Genomic DNA, 18,568 nt, shown 5'->3' with positions numbered 1-18,568 from the left:
TAAACAGATTTTAAAAATAAAAGTACAGTAAGTCTCTGTTGGGCAAGTGGCTGAGCAGCAATACTATGAAGCTGTATTGCTTTGCAACTTAAGAGATTGTTTTAAACATGTTTGTAAGTAAAGGTAAAGGGACCCCTGACCATTAGGTCCAGTCGTGGCCGACTCTGGGGTTGTGACGCTCATCTCGCTTTATTGGCCGAGGGAGCCAGAGCAGCGCATGGAAACGCCGTTTACCTTCCCGCCGGAGCGGTACCTATTTATCTACTTGCACTTTGACGTGCTTTCGAACTGCTAGGTTGGCAGGAGCAGGGACCGAGCAGCGGGAGCTCACCCCATTGCAGGGATTCGAACCGCCGACCTTCTGATCGGCAAGCCCTAGGCTCTGTGGTTTAACCCACAGCACCACCCACGTCCCAGCAAAACATGTTTGTACATAACAAGAAACCTGGATTTCAGAAAAGTATTTTGGGATGCATGTGGCAGAAGTCCTGGTTCCAGCTATGCAGCAGGAGAAAGTCTGCAAGACCAAGGCTTTGCTCAGGCTCATTCTAGCTCATACATGTAGTGCTAAAGCAGAGTTTAGTATTTTCATACTAATCACTATCTTCTATTAGTACATATCAGATGACTGCGATAAAAGCCAGCAGTGGAGACTGCCAGCACTGGCTCAGTTCTTTCTCTGGTGCCAACTAAATGAAGCAGAATCCATGCAGTGCCAGAACCTATGTTCCTACAGCCTGCAGAGTTTGGAAGTGCATTAGCCTTTGTAAATTAAGAAAATCTTTAATAAAAAAAGAAAAGAAAAAAAGGAAGTGCATTAGCCTGAAGCATTTAAACCAAACCATGTATGTCTGCATCTATATTAATTTCACACTTTCATTCTCTGTTATGCACATTTTAAAAATTGCCTAACATGTAAAAATCAAATACCTGGTTACATGTTTGTGTGTGAGTTTTAAAGTTGTCATTCGTTCCCATGGAGGAGTGGGGATGAGAAGGCAGAGACTCACAGGAGTGCACTAACCTCTCTGGAGTTGATCAGTCTCTCTGAACCATCTGGCAGCGTTTCAATTACTTCCTCAAATGACAGACCCAAATTCCTAGCAACTTCAGCATCATCTGGTTTAATGCAAGGGATTCCTTGGAAGGGAAAATAAAATGAAAGTGTTTCTTAAACAGATTTCAAATAAGACTCACCCCTTTGGGTTTTTTAAATGAAAATGCAATCAAACAGCTTTCTGATTCAGAGTTCAGGCAGCACTGCTAACTACCGTATTTTTCCGTGTATAAGACTAGGTTTTCCTCCTAAAAGATAATGCCAAAAATTAGGGGACATCTTATACACGGATAGTGCCAATGGTGGGCCGGCGATTGGCTGTTGCCGCAAAAATAGGGGGCGTCTTATACATGAAAAATACAGTATATACTTCTTGCATATACTTTCAGCCTCTTCAACCCATGTTTCTCTATTCCTTTCAGCCTACAAATCAACCTTCCAAATCAAAATGTATCTAAACTGACTCCCAATTCCTCTTCCATTAGAACAATACTCTCTGCATTCAACTCTATAGCCCTTGGCCAATTCAATTCAATACATATTGATAAGATGAATTTGTCATTGACATCTTGGCTCTATATTTTCCAAGATGCAACCTCTCTTTTCTCACCCCGGTTTTCATATTAGCCAGCACTGGAACTTTAAATTCCTGCCGCGAAATCAATCTCAAATGCGTTCATTTGCAAGTTTTTCTCTTGCTGCAAAGCAAAGGCTAGATCTAAAGAAGCATGGTGACGTTACTTCTGAGAGATGAAGGAAGGTGGGTTAGATTCATCTTTCTGACAGCAGCTCCCCATGCTGTATGGCAAATATGCTTTGGAAAATGAATTTGTGATACTGCAGGGGGCGGTGAGATGTTTTAAAAAATGAAATAAAATCCAAAACCCACACCTCCTAGGGCAAAACACCTCTGTGAGTTTTTGGATCCCAGTCATCAAAATCAGAATTAATGTTGATGTTTGGGTACTGATTAATTTAATTCTACTACTTTCCATTTTGAATATAACGCTTTAATTCAAGGGGAGCTTGTGGCCATCCATATGTTGGGAGGCTCTTACTGTCATTAGCCTTGGAAACTGCGGCCAAAGGTCAAGGATGATATGAACCGCAGTCCAGAAACATCTGGACTATCATAGGTTTCCCCACTTAACTAATGGCTCAAAGCTTCAAATTACATTCTTGTGTATGTCAAAAGCTGGGAAACAACAATAAATAGAGGGGAAAGGTTAACAAGTTTAGATGATTGTCGTTTAAAAATGGAAAAGCATTGTTTTACCATTTCACTGAAAAGAAATCAACTTGGAAGTTTATGAAATGAACTCGAGACACATACCAAGCTAATCTTTTATACAGGACACCAATTATATCAGGTGGATGGCATATGCTATAAATCAGTGTTTCCCAAATTGTTGTTGGACTACAACTCCCATGATCCCTAGCCAGCAGGACCAGTAGTCAGGAATGATGGGAACTGTAGTCCTAAAACAGCTGGAGGCCCAAGTTTGGGTAATATTGCTCTAAATGATACAAAAACATGTGTCTCAAGTACTTTGGGTTGCCCGGCTGAAAGCTGGAAAACAGTCAGAACAGCAGCCTTGCTTAATCAGACCAAAGGCTCTCTACAGGGAAGTTACAGGGAACCAGGCAGAGGGCCTTCTCGGTAGTGGTGCCTTCCCTGTGGAACGCCCTCCCACCAGATGTCAAAGAGAACAACAACTACCAGACTTTTAGAAGACATCTGAAGGCAGCCCTGTTTACGGAAGCTTTTAATGTTTGATGTATTATAGTATTTTAATATTTTTTTGGAAGCTGCCCAGAGTGGCTGGGGAAGCCCAGCCAGATGGGCGGGGTATAAATAATAAATTATTATTGTTGTTGTTATTATTACCATCTAGCATCTCATTTCCCAGTGGCCAACTAGATTCTGCTGGGAAGCCCACCAGCAAGCCATGAGCACAATTGCCCTCTTGGTCTCCAGCAGGTGACATTTAGGGGCATGCCAAAACTCATTTCCCCCATGACAGTCTTACCTCCCATTGGTCTAATCCCTGTTAAAGGCATCCAAGTTGGTGGCTAATCTACCGTATTTTTCGCTCTATAACACACACCCGACCATAACACGCACGTAGTTTTTAGAGGAGGAAAATCCGTAGGCATGCCACCCGTAGGCATTCCCTCCATAACACGCACAGACATTTACCTTTACTTTCTAGGAGGAAAAAAGTGAGTGTTACGGTGCAAAAAATACGGTACATCTTGTGGTAGCAAATTCTATAGCTGCAAACCTTCAAATCAGGAGCAGAGAAACAGGCAGAAGCAGCTGCATGGAAAATTTAAAGTATATGACTGTTTACCAGCTTTGACTCTGGAACCCTAGCAGTGCTTAATACATCAACCTTTATTTTCCCTTCCATGGATGCTTCTAGAACCCGCAGACAACCATTTTTACAGTTTCAGCTGCGTAAGCCTTATTTTTTCAGCATGTTTCCTGTACTCACCTATTTTAGTATCGACAGAGCCTTCAAACTCAGATTTTGCGGAAATGACTACAGGAATCTCTTGACTGGTGAGCAAGTTCAGAGCTGTCACTGAAGTAAGAGACTCTACAGAAAAAAAACAAAGATCATAATAATAGGAACACTGTGCCAAGAGTGTTCACTTACTGCTAAGAGAGCCTGCTGCTCTCTTGTGTTACTAAAAACCTAATGAAGCAGCCCTTGAAGATCCGGTCTTAGTCTGCTTGAATCAATAGCAATAATTCTGAATTTAATTAGTTTCTGATGGAAACGAAGCTTCTTGCACTTTTGAAAGATTTCTCTCCCAATCTGAACCTCACGCTTCAATTATCCCACCCCCTGGAAAAAATAATTACCATTCTCCAAGGATACATGAAATATTTGTGCAAGGAAATGAATATCTAAATAAAAGCAAAAACAAAAACAAAATGTAAAGGGCAGCATATATTTTGTCATTATACTGGAAAGCTTTCCCTCTTATGCCATTTTTGAAAGATTGTCTCTCTTCGTTTTGCAGAATTGTCTGCCATTCCTTGGTTTAAAGAGATTTCGTTCTATGTTCGATCACTAGTTGGCATTTGCAATTTCTCTCAGGGAAACGCAATTCTGTGGTCTCTCACTAGGTGTTGCTATTATATGCCCTTTTTACTTCTAAGTGATAAAAGGGCACTTGTACAATGCTCTATTTCAGCCAATAGGAGTGTAATGACCATCTCCCAGTCTTTCTGGATCCAGTTGCCCTCGGGGGGGGGGTGTACCCCTCTCCAAGCACAATTCAAAGTGTTGGTGCTGACCTTTCAAGCCCTAAATGGCCTCGGCCCAGTATACCTGAAGGAGCATCTCCACCCCCATCATTCAGCCCGGACACTGAGGTCCAGCGCCGAGGGCCTTCTGGCAGTTCCCTCACTGCGAGAAGCCAAGTTACAGGGAACCAGGCAGAGGGCCTTCTCGGTAGTGGCACCCGCCCTGAGGAACGCCCTTCCATTAGATGTCAAGGAAACAACAGTGGTAGCTCAGGTTACATACACTTCAGGTTACAGACTCCGCTAACCCAGAAATAGTGCTTCAGGTTAAGAATTTTGCTTCAGGATGAGAACAGAAATTGTGCTCCGGTGGCACAGCAGCAGCAGGAGGCCCCATTAGCTAAAGTGGTGCTTCAGGTTAAGAACAGTTTCAGGTTAAGAATGGACCTCGGGAACGAATTAAGTACTTAACCTGAGGTACCACTGTATCTGACTTTTAGAATACATCTGAAGGCAGCCCTGTTTAGGGAAGTTTTTAATGTTTGATGTTTTATCGTGATTTTAATATTCTGTTGGGAGCCACCCAGAGTGGCTGAGTAGGAGCGGCCAGATGGGGGCAGGGTATAAGTAATGAATTATTATTATTATTATTATTATTATTATTATTATTATTATTATTATTATTTACTGAGCCCACCCTTCCCTTTAATAAATTGCTGCCAAGAGATAAAGTGGACAAAAAAATACTCAGAAGTAAGATTCTCTTGTTCATCAATTACTACTGATCATCTTGTTTAGACAAGCATGCACTCTAATATTTATTTATTTATTTATTTAAAATAATATTTATTATTTTCCATACATAAACATAACAGAAAAAACCCAACAATAATGAAAAAAAGAATGAAACGAAAAAAGGAAAAATAAAAAAACATAAAACATAAAATGTATCAAATCACCACATAAACTGAACTTAATTAATTACTCAAAATCCATCTTTATAAACATATTACTTGACTTCCTCAAATCTCTTCCATCTGAGTTTCTTAGTAATTATATACAGCAGTTTCCAATATCATTATTTCCTAAAACAATATCACACTTATAATAATATTTCCTAACCTTTCTTATCTTACATTTTCTCATTTATTTATTTAATCCCAATTTAATCCTAGGCCTAATTGATTCTTTCACGTGATTACATATCTTTAATATTACAATATTTATTCAAATAGTCTTTAAATTTCTTCCAATCTTCTTAGCACTCTATTATTTATTATTCCTATTTTTTTCTCTCTATTTCCTAATAGAGAGGAAGGTTGCAGCCCCTCTCAGCCAAGGCCCAAGAACCACAATGCAATAGCCAAAGCTGAATCTGGTACAGCATCCCATTTCCCAACAGAGACTGGTCAGATGCTTCTGCGAAGTCCACAAGCAGCGCACGATGGCAACAGTCTTGGCTCCCCAGCAAGTGGTATTTGGTGGTATACTGCCTCTGCGCATGGAAGCTCTACTTTGCCAACAGCTGCCAATACATTTCTCTTTCATGAACGTCTGCATCCCTCCCCACAAAAGGGATCTAAGACAATAGTCAGCATACTGTGACAGTGGATTAATTATGGGTTAAAAAGCACTTCCTTTCCTGTGTCCCCTAGCTATTCCTAATCAAGTTCACGGCATGGTCCAAAGTTCTAATATTATCATAGGCTGAAGAAGACTGTGCCCACCCTCCCTATTCTTTCTCCAATACAGTAGTGCATAATTTTATACACTTTTAAGAGGAAGAAGAAAGAGTTTGGATTTGATATCCCACTTTCTCACTACCCGAAGGAGTCTCAAAGCGGCTAACATTCTCCTTTCCCTTCCTCCCCCACAACAAACACTCTGTGAGGTGAGTGGGGCTGAGAGACTTCAGAGAAGTGTGACTGGCCCAAGGTCACCCAGCAGCTGCATGGGGAGGAGCGGAGACGCGAACCCGGTTCACCAGATTACGTGACTACCGCTCTTAACCACTACACCACACTGGCTCTCAGTTTCTTCTCTTTTAGCACGTATTTAAATGGGGGAACAAAAACCTCACAGAGCTGGTGATCCAGCCCCCTAAATGTTCTGGCTGCTTACTCTTCATCTTTTCTAGCCTTACAATGTACTTTTCACAATGGGGCAACTGCAAGTGTGCATAGCATTTCAAACGCAGGGGCACCAATAATTAACACAAAGGCATTATTATACTAGCCATTTTATTTTCAAGCATTAAATTTGCATTTTGCATTTTTCGCTGCTGCCGCACACTGCCTCTCGTTGTACTCTGCAGGGTGCTGCAAGTCTGAAGTCAGGGATTCTTGGTTGTCAGACCTTACACTATGTGCCAATTTGCCAGAGGGGGCAAAAAGCCGCTAGCACAGTGTCTGCTGCACTTGGGCACCACCGAAGGAGCTACGTTCTTCAACAAATAAAACTTCAAACGGAGACCCCAGCATACAATTCCTGCATTGGAATTTGTCAAGAAGTGTGATTCCATTGAATTCAGACAATGGTCTCCTCTCCCGTTACAAGTGTTAATTAACAGAGCCAGACTAGGATGACTGTGCTGCTGTTTTGCTCCTGTTGTGAATGGTCATTATGCTCAGTTTATCCGATAAGGGATTCTAGTCTGGTTTCTCAGTCGAAGCAACTTGTCTTTACAGAGAAGATCAGGCTGCTACCATATGTTTAAAAGGCATGCTGCAATGTTTAAAAAATATTACATGTGAATTGTTTTGCACAAGCCTGGCCATGTTAAGCTACACAAGCAACTGCCTAGTCTTAGTAAATCAAGCACTACCAGAAGAAAGAAAGAAAGATAGATTCACCTTTTCCTGGGACAAGCTCCTTCCGGAAGATTTCCTTTAAACAGCTATTTCCATGTAACAGTCTATGATTAGGCAAGATATGTAAATGAGATGCACCATAAATGGCTTCAGGTGCGCATGCATAGGCTGATATCGTCTCTCCTGTAGGGTTATTATTAGTCTGACAAAAGACAGGGAAAGGGTTACTGCAATTTCCTCCAGAGCAACACGCACAATTTTCACCTGCAGGCCCCAGCTTGCATTTATGAATTCTACAGACATTTTCCAGAATCAGTTCCAAAGGCCACATCTGAGAATACAATGGCGAATTTGGTCACACAGCCAATCCAGCCATGTCTCTACATGCCCCATGCCAATGTCACTTACGGTATCAGGGGTATGTGTTCTGAGCAAAACAGCCTTGCATACTAAAAGATCCCTAGCCTTCATTTGCACCCACCCCCCACATGTAATTGCTAACATTTCTAGTTTTACTCCTATCAGTTTTCGGTCTCCGGCAGATCATGGCACGAATATCTCATCACCAAGAAGGGACTTGCTCACCTTTAGCATGAACTCAAAATAGCACCCAACACAGTCTCCTAACCAATGAGCTTGCATTTCCTTTATTCCATACCACTTGGGGAGATCTGACAAACCATCGAGCAAAGCCTGCAACAAAAGCAGAGAAAATGGTAGGCATTCAAACGTGGGTGGAAGATGTTTGCCCCATCCTGACTCTGCTTCTTCCTCCACACATTCTCCACCTGACAGGAAGGAATATTCCCCCACTCCTTTTTTTAAAAGGGGGATTTCCTTTGTTTCCCCTGACACCAAGAATTTGCATGGTATGCTATAAAGCAATCTGTGGTCCTAGGGTCTCATATGGCCTTCAGCCTAATTTCGAAAGCCGCCTGCAAACTACCAGTTCAGACCTGTGGTAGAAGTGATCCGTCTCTCCCGTAGCAGCCTATAGGGTGAGGAGAAAGAGGGAGAGACGATAGAGGGTGGTAGGATAAAAGGGGTCCGTGTATTTTTTTGATCTGGCTCCACCCAGAGTCAACATGTGACCTCTGATAGATTATCTGTGACCCTCAACAGAAAAAAAGATTGCCCACCCCTGACTCCTCTCTACAGACGGCCATCCTACGTTTGAAGAGACTAGGCGCTTGCTCAAAAAAGTCTCCACAAATATGGAACACACCAGCCTTGCGTAGTTTTTAAAAGGCAAAGCAGTTCAAACTCAAGCCCGTTAAATAAAAGGAATAAGCCAAAGATCAGGTAAATGAGTTGAGTCATGTAGCCTTCAGTGAAACCACTGAAATAACAGATATGTCCTGGGTCACTCAAATGCAGTACAGTGGTACCTCAGGTTAAGTACCGTATTTTTCGCTCTATAGGACGCACTTTTTCTCCTTCAAAAATGAAGGGGAAATGTGTGTGCGTCCTATGGAGCGAAGACGCCGTAGCCCCGCGACCCTCTCTCGGCTGGAGAGGTGAAGCGCGGCTATGGCAGGAGCCTCTCCGCTGCGCCTTTCCGCTGCTCCCTGACCTGCTCTTTGGGGCTGGTGGTGGGCTTCCCCCCGCCAACCCCAAAGAGCAGGTCAAAAGGAACCTGAAGCCTGGAGAGCGAGAGGGGTCAGTGCACACCGACCCCCCCTCTCACTCTCCAGGCTTCCAAGGTAGCCGCCTGAACGCACCTTAAACGGCACCTTGTTTTAGAGCGGGAAAACAAGAGGGGGAAAGTTCTCCCCCTCTCTGTGCAGCGCCTCCTGCCGCTTCACTGAAGGGGCGCTGGGCAGAGAGGGGGAGATTTTTTTCCCCTTGTTCTCCCCCTCTAAAGCAAAGTGCGTCCTATTGTCCGGTGCGTCCAATGGTGCGAAAAATACGGTACTTAATTCGTTCCGGAGGTCCATTCTTAACCTGAAACTGTTCTTAACCTGAAGCACCACTTTAGCTAATGGGGCCTCCCGCTGCTGCTGCACCGCAAAGTTTTTAACCCGAAGCAAAGTTCTTAACCCGAGGTAATATTTCTGGGTTAGCGGAGTCTGTAACCTGAAGCATATGTAACCTGAAGCGTATGTAACCCGAGGTACCACTGTACATTTTCAGTGAGAAACTGCATGAATACAGTCAGCAATACAAAAATAATAATAATCCCAGACACATCATATATTTAAACCGCACCCAACCCCCAATAATCATGGGAACTGCAATTTGTTAAGGGTGGTGCGATTTGTTGCTCTGTGGTGTGAACTGCAGTTCCCACGATTCCTTGGGGGCACAGGTGCCTGTGCTTTAAATGTTTGGTGTGCACAAAGGCACAAGGAATTTGAATAATGTCCTGACACTATTCAACATTAAACACATGACGAAAGAAGCAAAAGAAGAGCAAAAGATATGGTCCAAGACTTTTTGGTGCCTGGGGCATCCCCTTACAGCAGAGGCAGCCTCCATGTAGCCCCTCAAGATCGGGAGGGCACCAATTCCCATAACCCATGACCACTATGACAACTGTAAGGCTATCATTGCCCTATAGCATTTAAAAAGAAAAAACCTCCTCAAAAATAGACAATTGGCTGCTCTTTAATGCTAGCACCAAACTGGCCACTAAAGTCAGTCTGTACCTGGTTGACCGCTGGGGGTAAATTTAATGGAATGGGCACACAATCCAATCTTGTGGAAAGAAAAGAAGCAGAAATTGTACTTCGTGAGAGCTTAGTAAGCCCACACAAATCACTAAATAATATTCTAGCTAAATGACAGGAGCAGAGATTCAATATAAGGAAATGAGTCTGACAGAGAAATAAGGACGTAGCTAAAGGTTACAACGGAATTTAGCACACATTAAGAGCAAATCAACAGTAAGAAGCACTCACATAATCTACCAAGAGAGCAAAGGAAACAGCAAGTCATAATTTGTTCTCAGAAATGAAAACAATGAATGTCAGAGCAATCCACACCATTGGGCAGGGGTATGTAAAAGCAGCAGAAGCCATAGCCAACACCAAGATTTTATGTGAAAAGGTGAGTCAAGAAGTCAGAACACTGCACAGACTACGCTGAGGCTAGGAGTGACCCATTCATTAAAAAGACAAGCCATGTTTTAAAATGGTGCTTCAAAATAATAACAGGTTCACAAGTTGGCTTAAAACATGCAGATTTTTAATTTTTTTTTTAAGGAAAGAGATGAGCTTATTTATATTGCTCTGGGAACAGATTTCATGACTAACTGCTGCAGTGCCAATCTGTAATCAGACAGAATATAGAAATAACATGATTGTCCTTTTTCAAAATAGACATTATACACAATGAAAATGTATTTGCCACATTAATAGTCCTGGTCCCAAAAAAAAGCATGTTTCTTGGCCTGGTAACAATCAGTTTGTCCATATACTACTTCCTTGCCATTTCCACTGTCTCCTGTCCTCATGTGCCCAAGCTCTGGGAAAGTTTGCCTGGTTTCTTAAACCACCGTTTCCCAGGACATACAAGCCAGGAAATCTGGATTTCCATGGATCCCTTATGAGTCAGACAATTAAACCAGAATCCTGGTTTTGAGGGAGACCTTAAACTACAGTTCAGAAGTCACAGAAAACTGTGGCTTAAGACATCAAGATAGTTTGACCAGAGCTTAGGATGAGTTAAGGGGTGAAGGAGGAGTGTATAGGCACATTACTGGATGCTTACTGGACTGATAGTTCATGATTCACTAGACTGTGATTGTTTTCTCTGAACTGGGCCACAGGAAAAAATACCCAAAATTTAGAATGGCTGGAACTAGATAGCAAACCCATACTCCTATCTCAAGGAAGGATAGCAAGTGTAATAGGTATGAGTTACTCGTGCGTAAGCTGGTGCCTTTCTCGGTTAATTTGCCTTGTTAAACCTTTCTGACTGCACAGCCCCTTCTCATCGTGGCTGCCTCAGTCACTGGCAGAATCCGTCAGTGGGCGTTTCTTGAACCTCTTCCAACATAAAAGTTGTTTGACACCCAGTCTCCTCCTCCTCTCACTGTGCGGGAGTCTTCTGCGCAGGGAAGGCGTGGGTAGCGGAGGACCTGGGCTCTCCTCACTGATGTCCAGTGAAGAGTCCTGGAGCCCTCTCTCCAATTCCCCCGTCTGCCCCCCTTTATCCCCGGTGTTGCGCTGATTGGCTTCCCCCTCTACTGAGCTGTTTCTCCCCCTGCTGATGGGTCCTTCGCCAGCATCATCTGGGAGCCTCCCCTTCGCCTCTCCCTCCGATGTCAGTCCCCTGACAGCAAGGAAGCAGCACTAGTGAAGAAGGCAATTGAGTTGCGGTTAACAAAATGCAGGTCAAAAAAATGAGCTTGCGTTTAGCAAGATAGCACTGAGATGATGCCTCTTATTAGGGAAAAAAAAAAAGCTCTACAAATGAAGAAGAAGAAGAAGAGGAGTTTGGATTTGATATCCCGCCTTTCACTCCCCTTCAGGAGTCTCAAAGCGGCTAACATTCTCCTTTCCCTTCCTCCCCCACAACAAACACTCTGTGAGGTGAGTGGGGCTGAGAGACTTCACAGAAGTGTGACTGGCCCAAGGTCACCCAGCAGCTGCATGTGGAGGAGCGGAGACTCAAACCCGGTTCCCCAGATTACGAGACTACCGCTCTTAACCACTACACCACAAATGAGCAATCTGAGGCCAAAGTAAATAGTATGGCTACAAATGTATCCAACAATAAAAGCAACAATTTTACAGATTCAAATGCAAATATGTTAAACAAATCAAGAAAAGGAAACAGTAACTCATAGCAGAAAAATAAAGCAAAAACCTTTAAATCTTCATGTACAAAACCATTTAAAAGTTGGGGATTTCTTTGCCAACTTTTCCGATCTGACAGGCGTATTTACATTAACAGTGGAGAAACGAGAATTGCATTAACAACTGAGCGTTACAAAAAGAGGCAGCAGTAGAACAGGCCATGATTAAATTTATGAAGATGAGCATCCATTAAAGAGAATCCAGAAACACAAGAGGAAATTTTGATATTGTTTGGAAGTGGCAGTCAACAGCACCAGTTGCTAAGAGACAGAGAGATGAGGGAGTTATAGAGCTGGGCAAATCTAGCAAAAGGATGACCTAGATTGAAAACATATCTGAGATGTTGCAAAGAGAAAAGATTTGTGTCCAGAGGTGAATATCTCAAATTCTATTCAGGATCTTTGCATTATGAGAACCCACGTAAACAATATGAGAAGTAGAAGTCTATGGAGGAGAAGAATGTATCATTTATCAGAGAGATGAATACCAAAGATCCCCTTTCCTTAAACACCAGGTTGAAAAAAAGTTTTATCATAGTTAAAAACCCTGCTCTGAAAATAAGAATTTTAACACTATCGTGGCATTATATATACAGCCTTAAAGCTTAACAGTAATCACATTGAATCAATTTATTATGTCAATTGAAAAGCTAATTAATACAAATCGAGCAACAGAAAAATGACCACTCCAAACGCCATACCGTATCTAACACAAATATCGCTTTCTAAGACAATAATGAAGTGAAGCTATCTGATAGCCTAGAAAATTATTTTCTATCACCTTTTATATCACAGTCTGCAGCCTGACCTACAACCTGTAGCAGATGGTCTACGAAAGAGCTGTGAGTCTGATTTTGCGAGAGAAGAGGTGAACTATAAGTTTCATTCCACAAGATGGGGCTACCATATCATGGAGACAGTTAATTGACGAACAGCTGAATTTAAATAGATTTATACCACAATCCCACCCAAGTTTACTGTGAAATAAGCCCTACTTATTTCACCAAACTTATTTCACCAATCCTTGACTTAGCAAGACTGCAGCACCAATTCCTCCGTCCTAGAGAGGCTCCTGGAGAGGAACTCACAGTCACCTTGCTCATCTCTATGGACATTTTTTCTCCTTAGTGTGTTGCTTGTACCAGCACTTAGGATTAAGGCCTCTCCTTACCAAGGACACACCTTGGCTACACCTGAGACTACAATTCCCATCATCCCTGACCGCCGGTCCTGTTAGCTAGGGATGATGGGAGTTGTAGTCCAAAACATCTGGAGGGCCGAGTTTACCTATGTCTATATCATTTAGTGTACTATAAAATCACCATCCCAAAGGGCTCTTCAGGAATTAGATCTTTTCCATTAGTCTCCCAGACTTGGACATTCATTCACATATTGATCCTCATTAACAGAGCAAAGTTGCTGCAGATTTTCAACTCAACCATCTACTGTACTTTCCAAGCCTGGCAGGTGCTCAGGTTTTCTTAGTGCTAACCCCTACAGAGCTAAAGTGAATCAGAAGTGGCATGAATGAAAATTTTGTGAAAGAAAACTACCCACGGGAGGCTCCAGTGGGCAATGGTACTCATTGTGTACAATATGCCTTTGTCTTAAAAGGTAAAGGGACCCCTGACCATTAGGTCGAGTCGTGGAAGACTCTGGGGTTGCGGCGCTCATCTCGCTTTATTGGCCGAGGGAGCCAGCGTACAGCTTCCGGGTCATGTGGCCAGCATGACTAAACAGCTTCTGGCGAACCAGAGCAGCACATGGAAACGCCATTTACCTTCCCGCCGGAGTGGTACCTATTTATCTACTTGCACTTTGACGTGCTTTTGAACTGCTAGGTGGGCAGGAGCAGGGACCGAGCAACGGGAGCTCACCCCGTCGCGGGGATTCGAACCGCCAACCTTCTGATCGGCAAGTCCTAGGCTCTGTGGTTTAACCCACAGTGCCACCCGCGTCCCATGCCTTTCTTTTACTGAGGTCCTATTTGATTTGCTGAATTAATGGCCTATACCTTGCCTAATTTCATGATGCAGGGGGCAAGGGAAAGGAGGAGGAATATGGTGGCAGAGAGAGAGAAAGAAAATGGGGTGATTGACCCATTTTGGGCTCTGGCCCTGCCCACAACTAGCATCCACCCCCCCAAAAAAAAACCAGAATACAGCTGTCAAGCGAAACACGTTCCTCACACCTGACAAACAGAGAAGACAGCACTTGCTCATTCAAATGCAGAGCCACTCAGACCCTTGATTGCATCTTTCTAGTAAGTGAAACACTAGCAGTGAGCAGTAATGAAGGATGTATCCCTCAACTTTAAACAACAGAGGGCTAGACAGAAATATGCACATTAACCCCTCTCTCTCTTTCCATGTGTGTGTGTGTGTGTGTAAGAAATTGTCCCATAGAGTTTGTAACAAAATAAGCCACTCTTAGATTTCAAGACAAAATGGGAGTATTTTCAACACAAATACTGTATAACCAAGCAGAAACCCGTGTGAAGTATGAGACTTTTCAAGGATTCTGCATACATTATTCTTGTAACTATGGAAACAAAATAATTACAGTCTTAAAATACATAATTAATATTACTCTTTTTTTTATAAAAAAGCCTGAAATATAAAATTAAAAAACACCCAAATCCAGTAAAAATTGCACATAGTTAGCATAACTACTTGGGCATAGCTTATGTGGCTTTAGCAAAAGGTAGCAAAAATAAAATAACCAGTAAAGAGAAGATTATGTTGACACACGGGCAGATACATATACACAAATAACTGAGAGCTGAATTGTCCGTAACATATAAAGATGATGCAAGCACCAAAGGCTGTAAGCAACGCGCTAAAGGCTTTCCTTGAACTTCATGCAGTCTTGTGCCATTAACAAGATCTGTACAGCATTTTCAAGTGTTCAAAGAGCTTTACATGCATTATCTTACTGAAATCTTTACAACAACCCTGTAATATAAGTCAGGAAAAGGTTTCCTCAAGGCTCCCTAGTGAGTTCATGGCAGAATCGAGTTGGAAACTGGAGACTTTTGATTTGAGGCTGTCTCTTAGGCTAGCCGTTCCAGAGGAAAGGCCCACACACCTGCAGCCCATGGCTCTTACACTGACTAAACCACCCATATATCCTGTTAAAATCGCCGTAGAAAGCACTGGAGAGGCTGTAGAAGGAAGTAAAGTTGTGAAATGTTGACAGAGCTTGTGGTACTCGCTCAGGAATTCTTACTCCAAAAATATTTTAAATTTTGTACAGTGGTGCCCCGCAAGACGAATGCCTCGCAAGACGAAAAACCCGCTAGACGAACGGGTTTTCCGTTTTTGAGCTGCTTCGCAAGACAATTTTCCCCATGGGCTTGCTTTGCAAGACGAAAACGTCTTGCAAGTTTTCCGATTTTTTTCGCTTTCCCCCCCTTTTTCTAAGCCGCTAATAGCCTTTTAGCCGCTAATCCGCTAAGCCTTTAATAGCCGCTAAGCCTTTAATAGCCGCTAAACCGCTAATAGCGCTAATCCGCTAATAGGGTTGCTTCGCAAGACAAAAAACCGCTAGACGAAGAGGCTCGCGGAACGGATTAATTTCGTCTTGCGAGGCACCACTGTATTTGCAGTTTTACAAGTCATCTTCCCAATTTGTCACAGTGAGAGGGGAAAAAATATTGCCAAGAAAAATAGTTCTAAAAAGGTTCATGTATCACACATATTCAGTTTCTCTTTTTCACGCTCAGAAAGATGTTTTTGTCCAAATAGAACAAACCTGGGGGGGAAACGTTGGATTATACTAAAAGTTATGTTAGCGTAACCTGCCAGCTGAACACATTTACATCACAAGATGTTCTTTAAAGGTGAACAGGCCAAAACTAAATGGTGCTGTAGTTACATTATAATGATGTAACTCTATCCATTTTTGCGGCAGCGTAGTTATAATGGCACCATAGTTATAATGACAGACACTTATCGACAGCAGGAAGAGAAAATGATCTTACACACCACCGAAACCTACAAGCCTGTTACAGATCTGGAAAAATACTTTGGCGGGAGGGTCTCCTCTGCAAAATAATTTATACTCACACCTTTGCATAGGCAGATGTTTTAATGAACCACTGTTTCAGGTATTTCTTTTCCACTTTCGCTCCCGAACGCCACGAACAGCCATTTTCATCCACCTGTTCATTAGCAAGAACAGTCTGATCCACAGGATCCCAATTAACCATTGCCTAAAAAGATGCCAGGAATCAAATTGAGAGGGAATTTTGGCATTAATAAGCATGTCAGTAAAATGCAGAGTTATTAGCGGGTTGTTGGGTACACATATGCTTCATTATACACCTTTAGACTCCAGGCAAAAACGTTCCTCTTTAACCAGGCCTTTGGCTGATTGACATCCGACGCCCTTTTAAATGTCTTTGTTTCTACTCACTGGATGAAGATACAGTAAGCTTGCAACTTACACGCATTTAACTCGTGCACATTCAGCTTTACACACCTGGCAAAAACATAAATTAAATAAAAAATTTGTAGAAAGTTGGCAAGCATCTAGGAGGGGAAAAGTTTGGCAATCCCACCTGCCACTGCACCGAATGTGTTTTCACTATACGCAATTATGACTTTGGGTGTGATCCCAGAGCATAAGTTGTAGGCTTACTGTATACAAATCACCCGTATTTTTCGCTCTATAGGACGCACTTGTTCCCCTCCAAAAATCAAGGGGAAATGTGTGTGCGTCCTATGGAGAGAATGCAGGCTTCAGGCAGCTATCCGCAAGCCTTTGGAGCGCTCCGAAGGCTTGCGGACAGCAGCCTGCAGCCTGGCGAGCACAGCGCCAACTCCCGCTGCGCTCACTGAGCTTCAGGCAACCATCCGCAAGCCTTCTGAGTGCGGCGGGAGTTCCCGCTGCGCTCGGAAGGCTTGCCGAAAGCTGCCTGTTCTGGGGGCTGGGGTCGGGGGAAGTGCGGGCTTCCCCGCCCCCAGCCCCGCAAGCTCCGGGAGCGGCAGCGAGGTTGCGCGCAATCTTGCTGCCGCTTCTGGACCTGGGGGGGGATTTCCCCCCCTAAAAACTAGGCGTGCCCTATGGTCCGGTGCGCCCTATGGAGCGAAAAATACGGTAGTCACACAAATATACGGCATAGCAGCATGTTTTAAACTGCTTTGAGGTTTTCTACATTCAGAAAATATACAAATTTTATGAAATAAAATTAATAAATCATTTTTAAGAAGAGAAGGTAAGTCATGTAGAAACAATTTGCTGGTTCAAGTGGCATTTCTATTGCTATATCTGATAACAGATAAATGAGAGCCATATTTGAAGTTATTCCTACACAAATGACCTCACTGTTCACATTACCACTGTGCAGAAGGTATCATGGTGCTACTGTACAATGCACAGCCTTCTGTGCATTATCTGAAGGTTGGCAGGATAATATAACAATATAAATTAAACCAACTCCAAATGAATAGGAATGTATCATAGAAGAACAGAACCACCTTTCATCTCTCCCGTAGCAGCAGCATTTTAACCTTTGCCTTCCAAGGGAAATTAAAGGTTACACGTATTATTAAAAGCCCACTCTGTTCAGTACTGAACAGAACATTGGTTTGGATCCATAGCTTTGTTTGTGTGAGCTAAAGCTCTACTCAGACATGAGGAGTGTGGCTCACTGACGTTCTCTCCCCACCATGGCAAACCATACTGTTACACTGTTCCAGAGGGTGCCAGCAGATGGACATATACACAGAATACTGTGGTATTAAAATTATATCCTGAGACGAGAGGTATCTTACTGTTCTTAAAAAATAAATAAAAGGAATTGGACAAATTAGGCACTGGACAACTAGCCAGCAAAACATTGTGGGGCTAAAACATTTTTATTTTTTTATGCAGTGGAATAATCTGTCACTAATAGCATAGTATGATTTGCTCAGTCACAGAGTTTGCTAGCCGGCAGTCTGCGATGGAGGACAGCAAACGCAATCCGCATACTCTCAGAAGACGTTACTTCTGTTCTACTCTTTTGAACGCTGCGGAGTTGAACTCTGCCTTTGAAAAGAGCTTGCAGGACTAATCCCACACTCAAATTAAGTCAGTCTCTGATTCACTGCATCATCCTTTACACTTGCTTCTAAAACTCATTCCTTCACAGACTCTTCTCTTTACAGATGTGTGTATATAAAAAGAAGCCATCCGATAAAGACAAGTCTTTTTGGTTGCCTCACAATTAGATTCCCTAGACAGACTGAAAAAATCCTGCCTTTGGCTTCTGCACCCACTACTGCTCAAGGGCTTATGAGATTGACCTGTTGCAAAGTGTCACTTCCACAGACTCCTATAACAGGAACGACTACATGTGCATGTCCTGCATTGCAAAAAATAAAAATACCCAATTCTTTCCAGCATGTATCTGGCATATCTTCGCTTCCAAAACTAACATAGCTTTATATTAACAAAAAACAGTCCCCCAGTGATTTCAGCAATGGAAGAATATTGCTTTTTGAATGTAGGACCTCCTTTGGGACATTGAAGTCCATGGAGTGAAGGGATTAATTTGCCACATTAGAAAGTCTCCTACAGAAAAAAAAATATCCCACAAAGCCCACAATAGTCACTTTAATATAGGTTACTATTACCGCCAAAGAACTAAACCAGGC

The 18,568-nt window shown here is 42.7% G+C and overlaps 1 protein-coding gene across 2 annotated transcripts in view; it reads right to left on the bottom strand.

Moving 5' to 3' along the window:
* LARS2 (leucyl-tRNA synthetase 2, mitochondrial) overlaps positions 1-18,568 on the bottom strand; it is a 68,637-nt gene that overhangs the window by 37,552 nt on the left and 12,517 nt on the right. For both annotated transcript variants that reach the window (XM_082192998.1, XM_082192999.1), the window contains exons 7-11: positions 15,997-16,140; positions 7,712-7,819; positions 7,169-7,328; positions 3,556-3,660; positions 1,025-1,140 (exon numbers count right to left, since the gene is read on the bottom strand). In XM_082192998.1, coding sequence (XP_082049124.1) covers positions 1,025-1,140; positions 3,556-3,660; positions 7,169-7,328; positions 7,712-7,819; positions 15,997-16,140 — 633 coding nt within the window. The remainder of the gene's footprint in view (positions 1-1,024; positions 1,141-3,555; positions 3,661-7,168; positions 7,329-7,711; positions 7,820-15,996; positions 16,141-18,568) is intronic.

Source organism: Podarcis vaucheri, assembly GCF_965113315.1.
Source record: "Podarcis vaucheri genome assembly, chromosome: 12".
Lineage (NCBI taxonomy): Eukaryota > Metazoa > Chordata > Lepidosauria > Squamata > Lacertidae > Podarcis > Podarcis vaucheri.
Note: the sequence above shows the minus strand (reverse complement) of the source record. Positions and strands in the feature narration are given on the sequence as shown.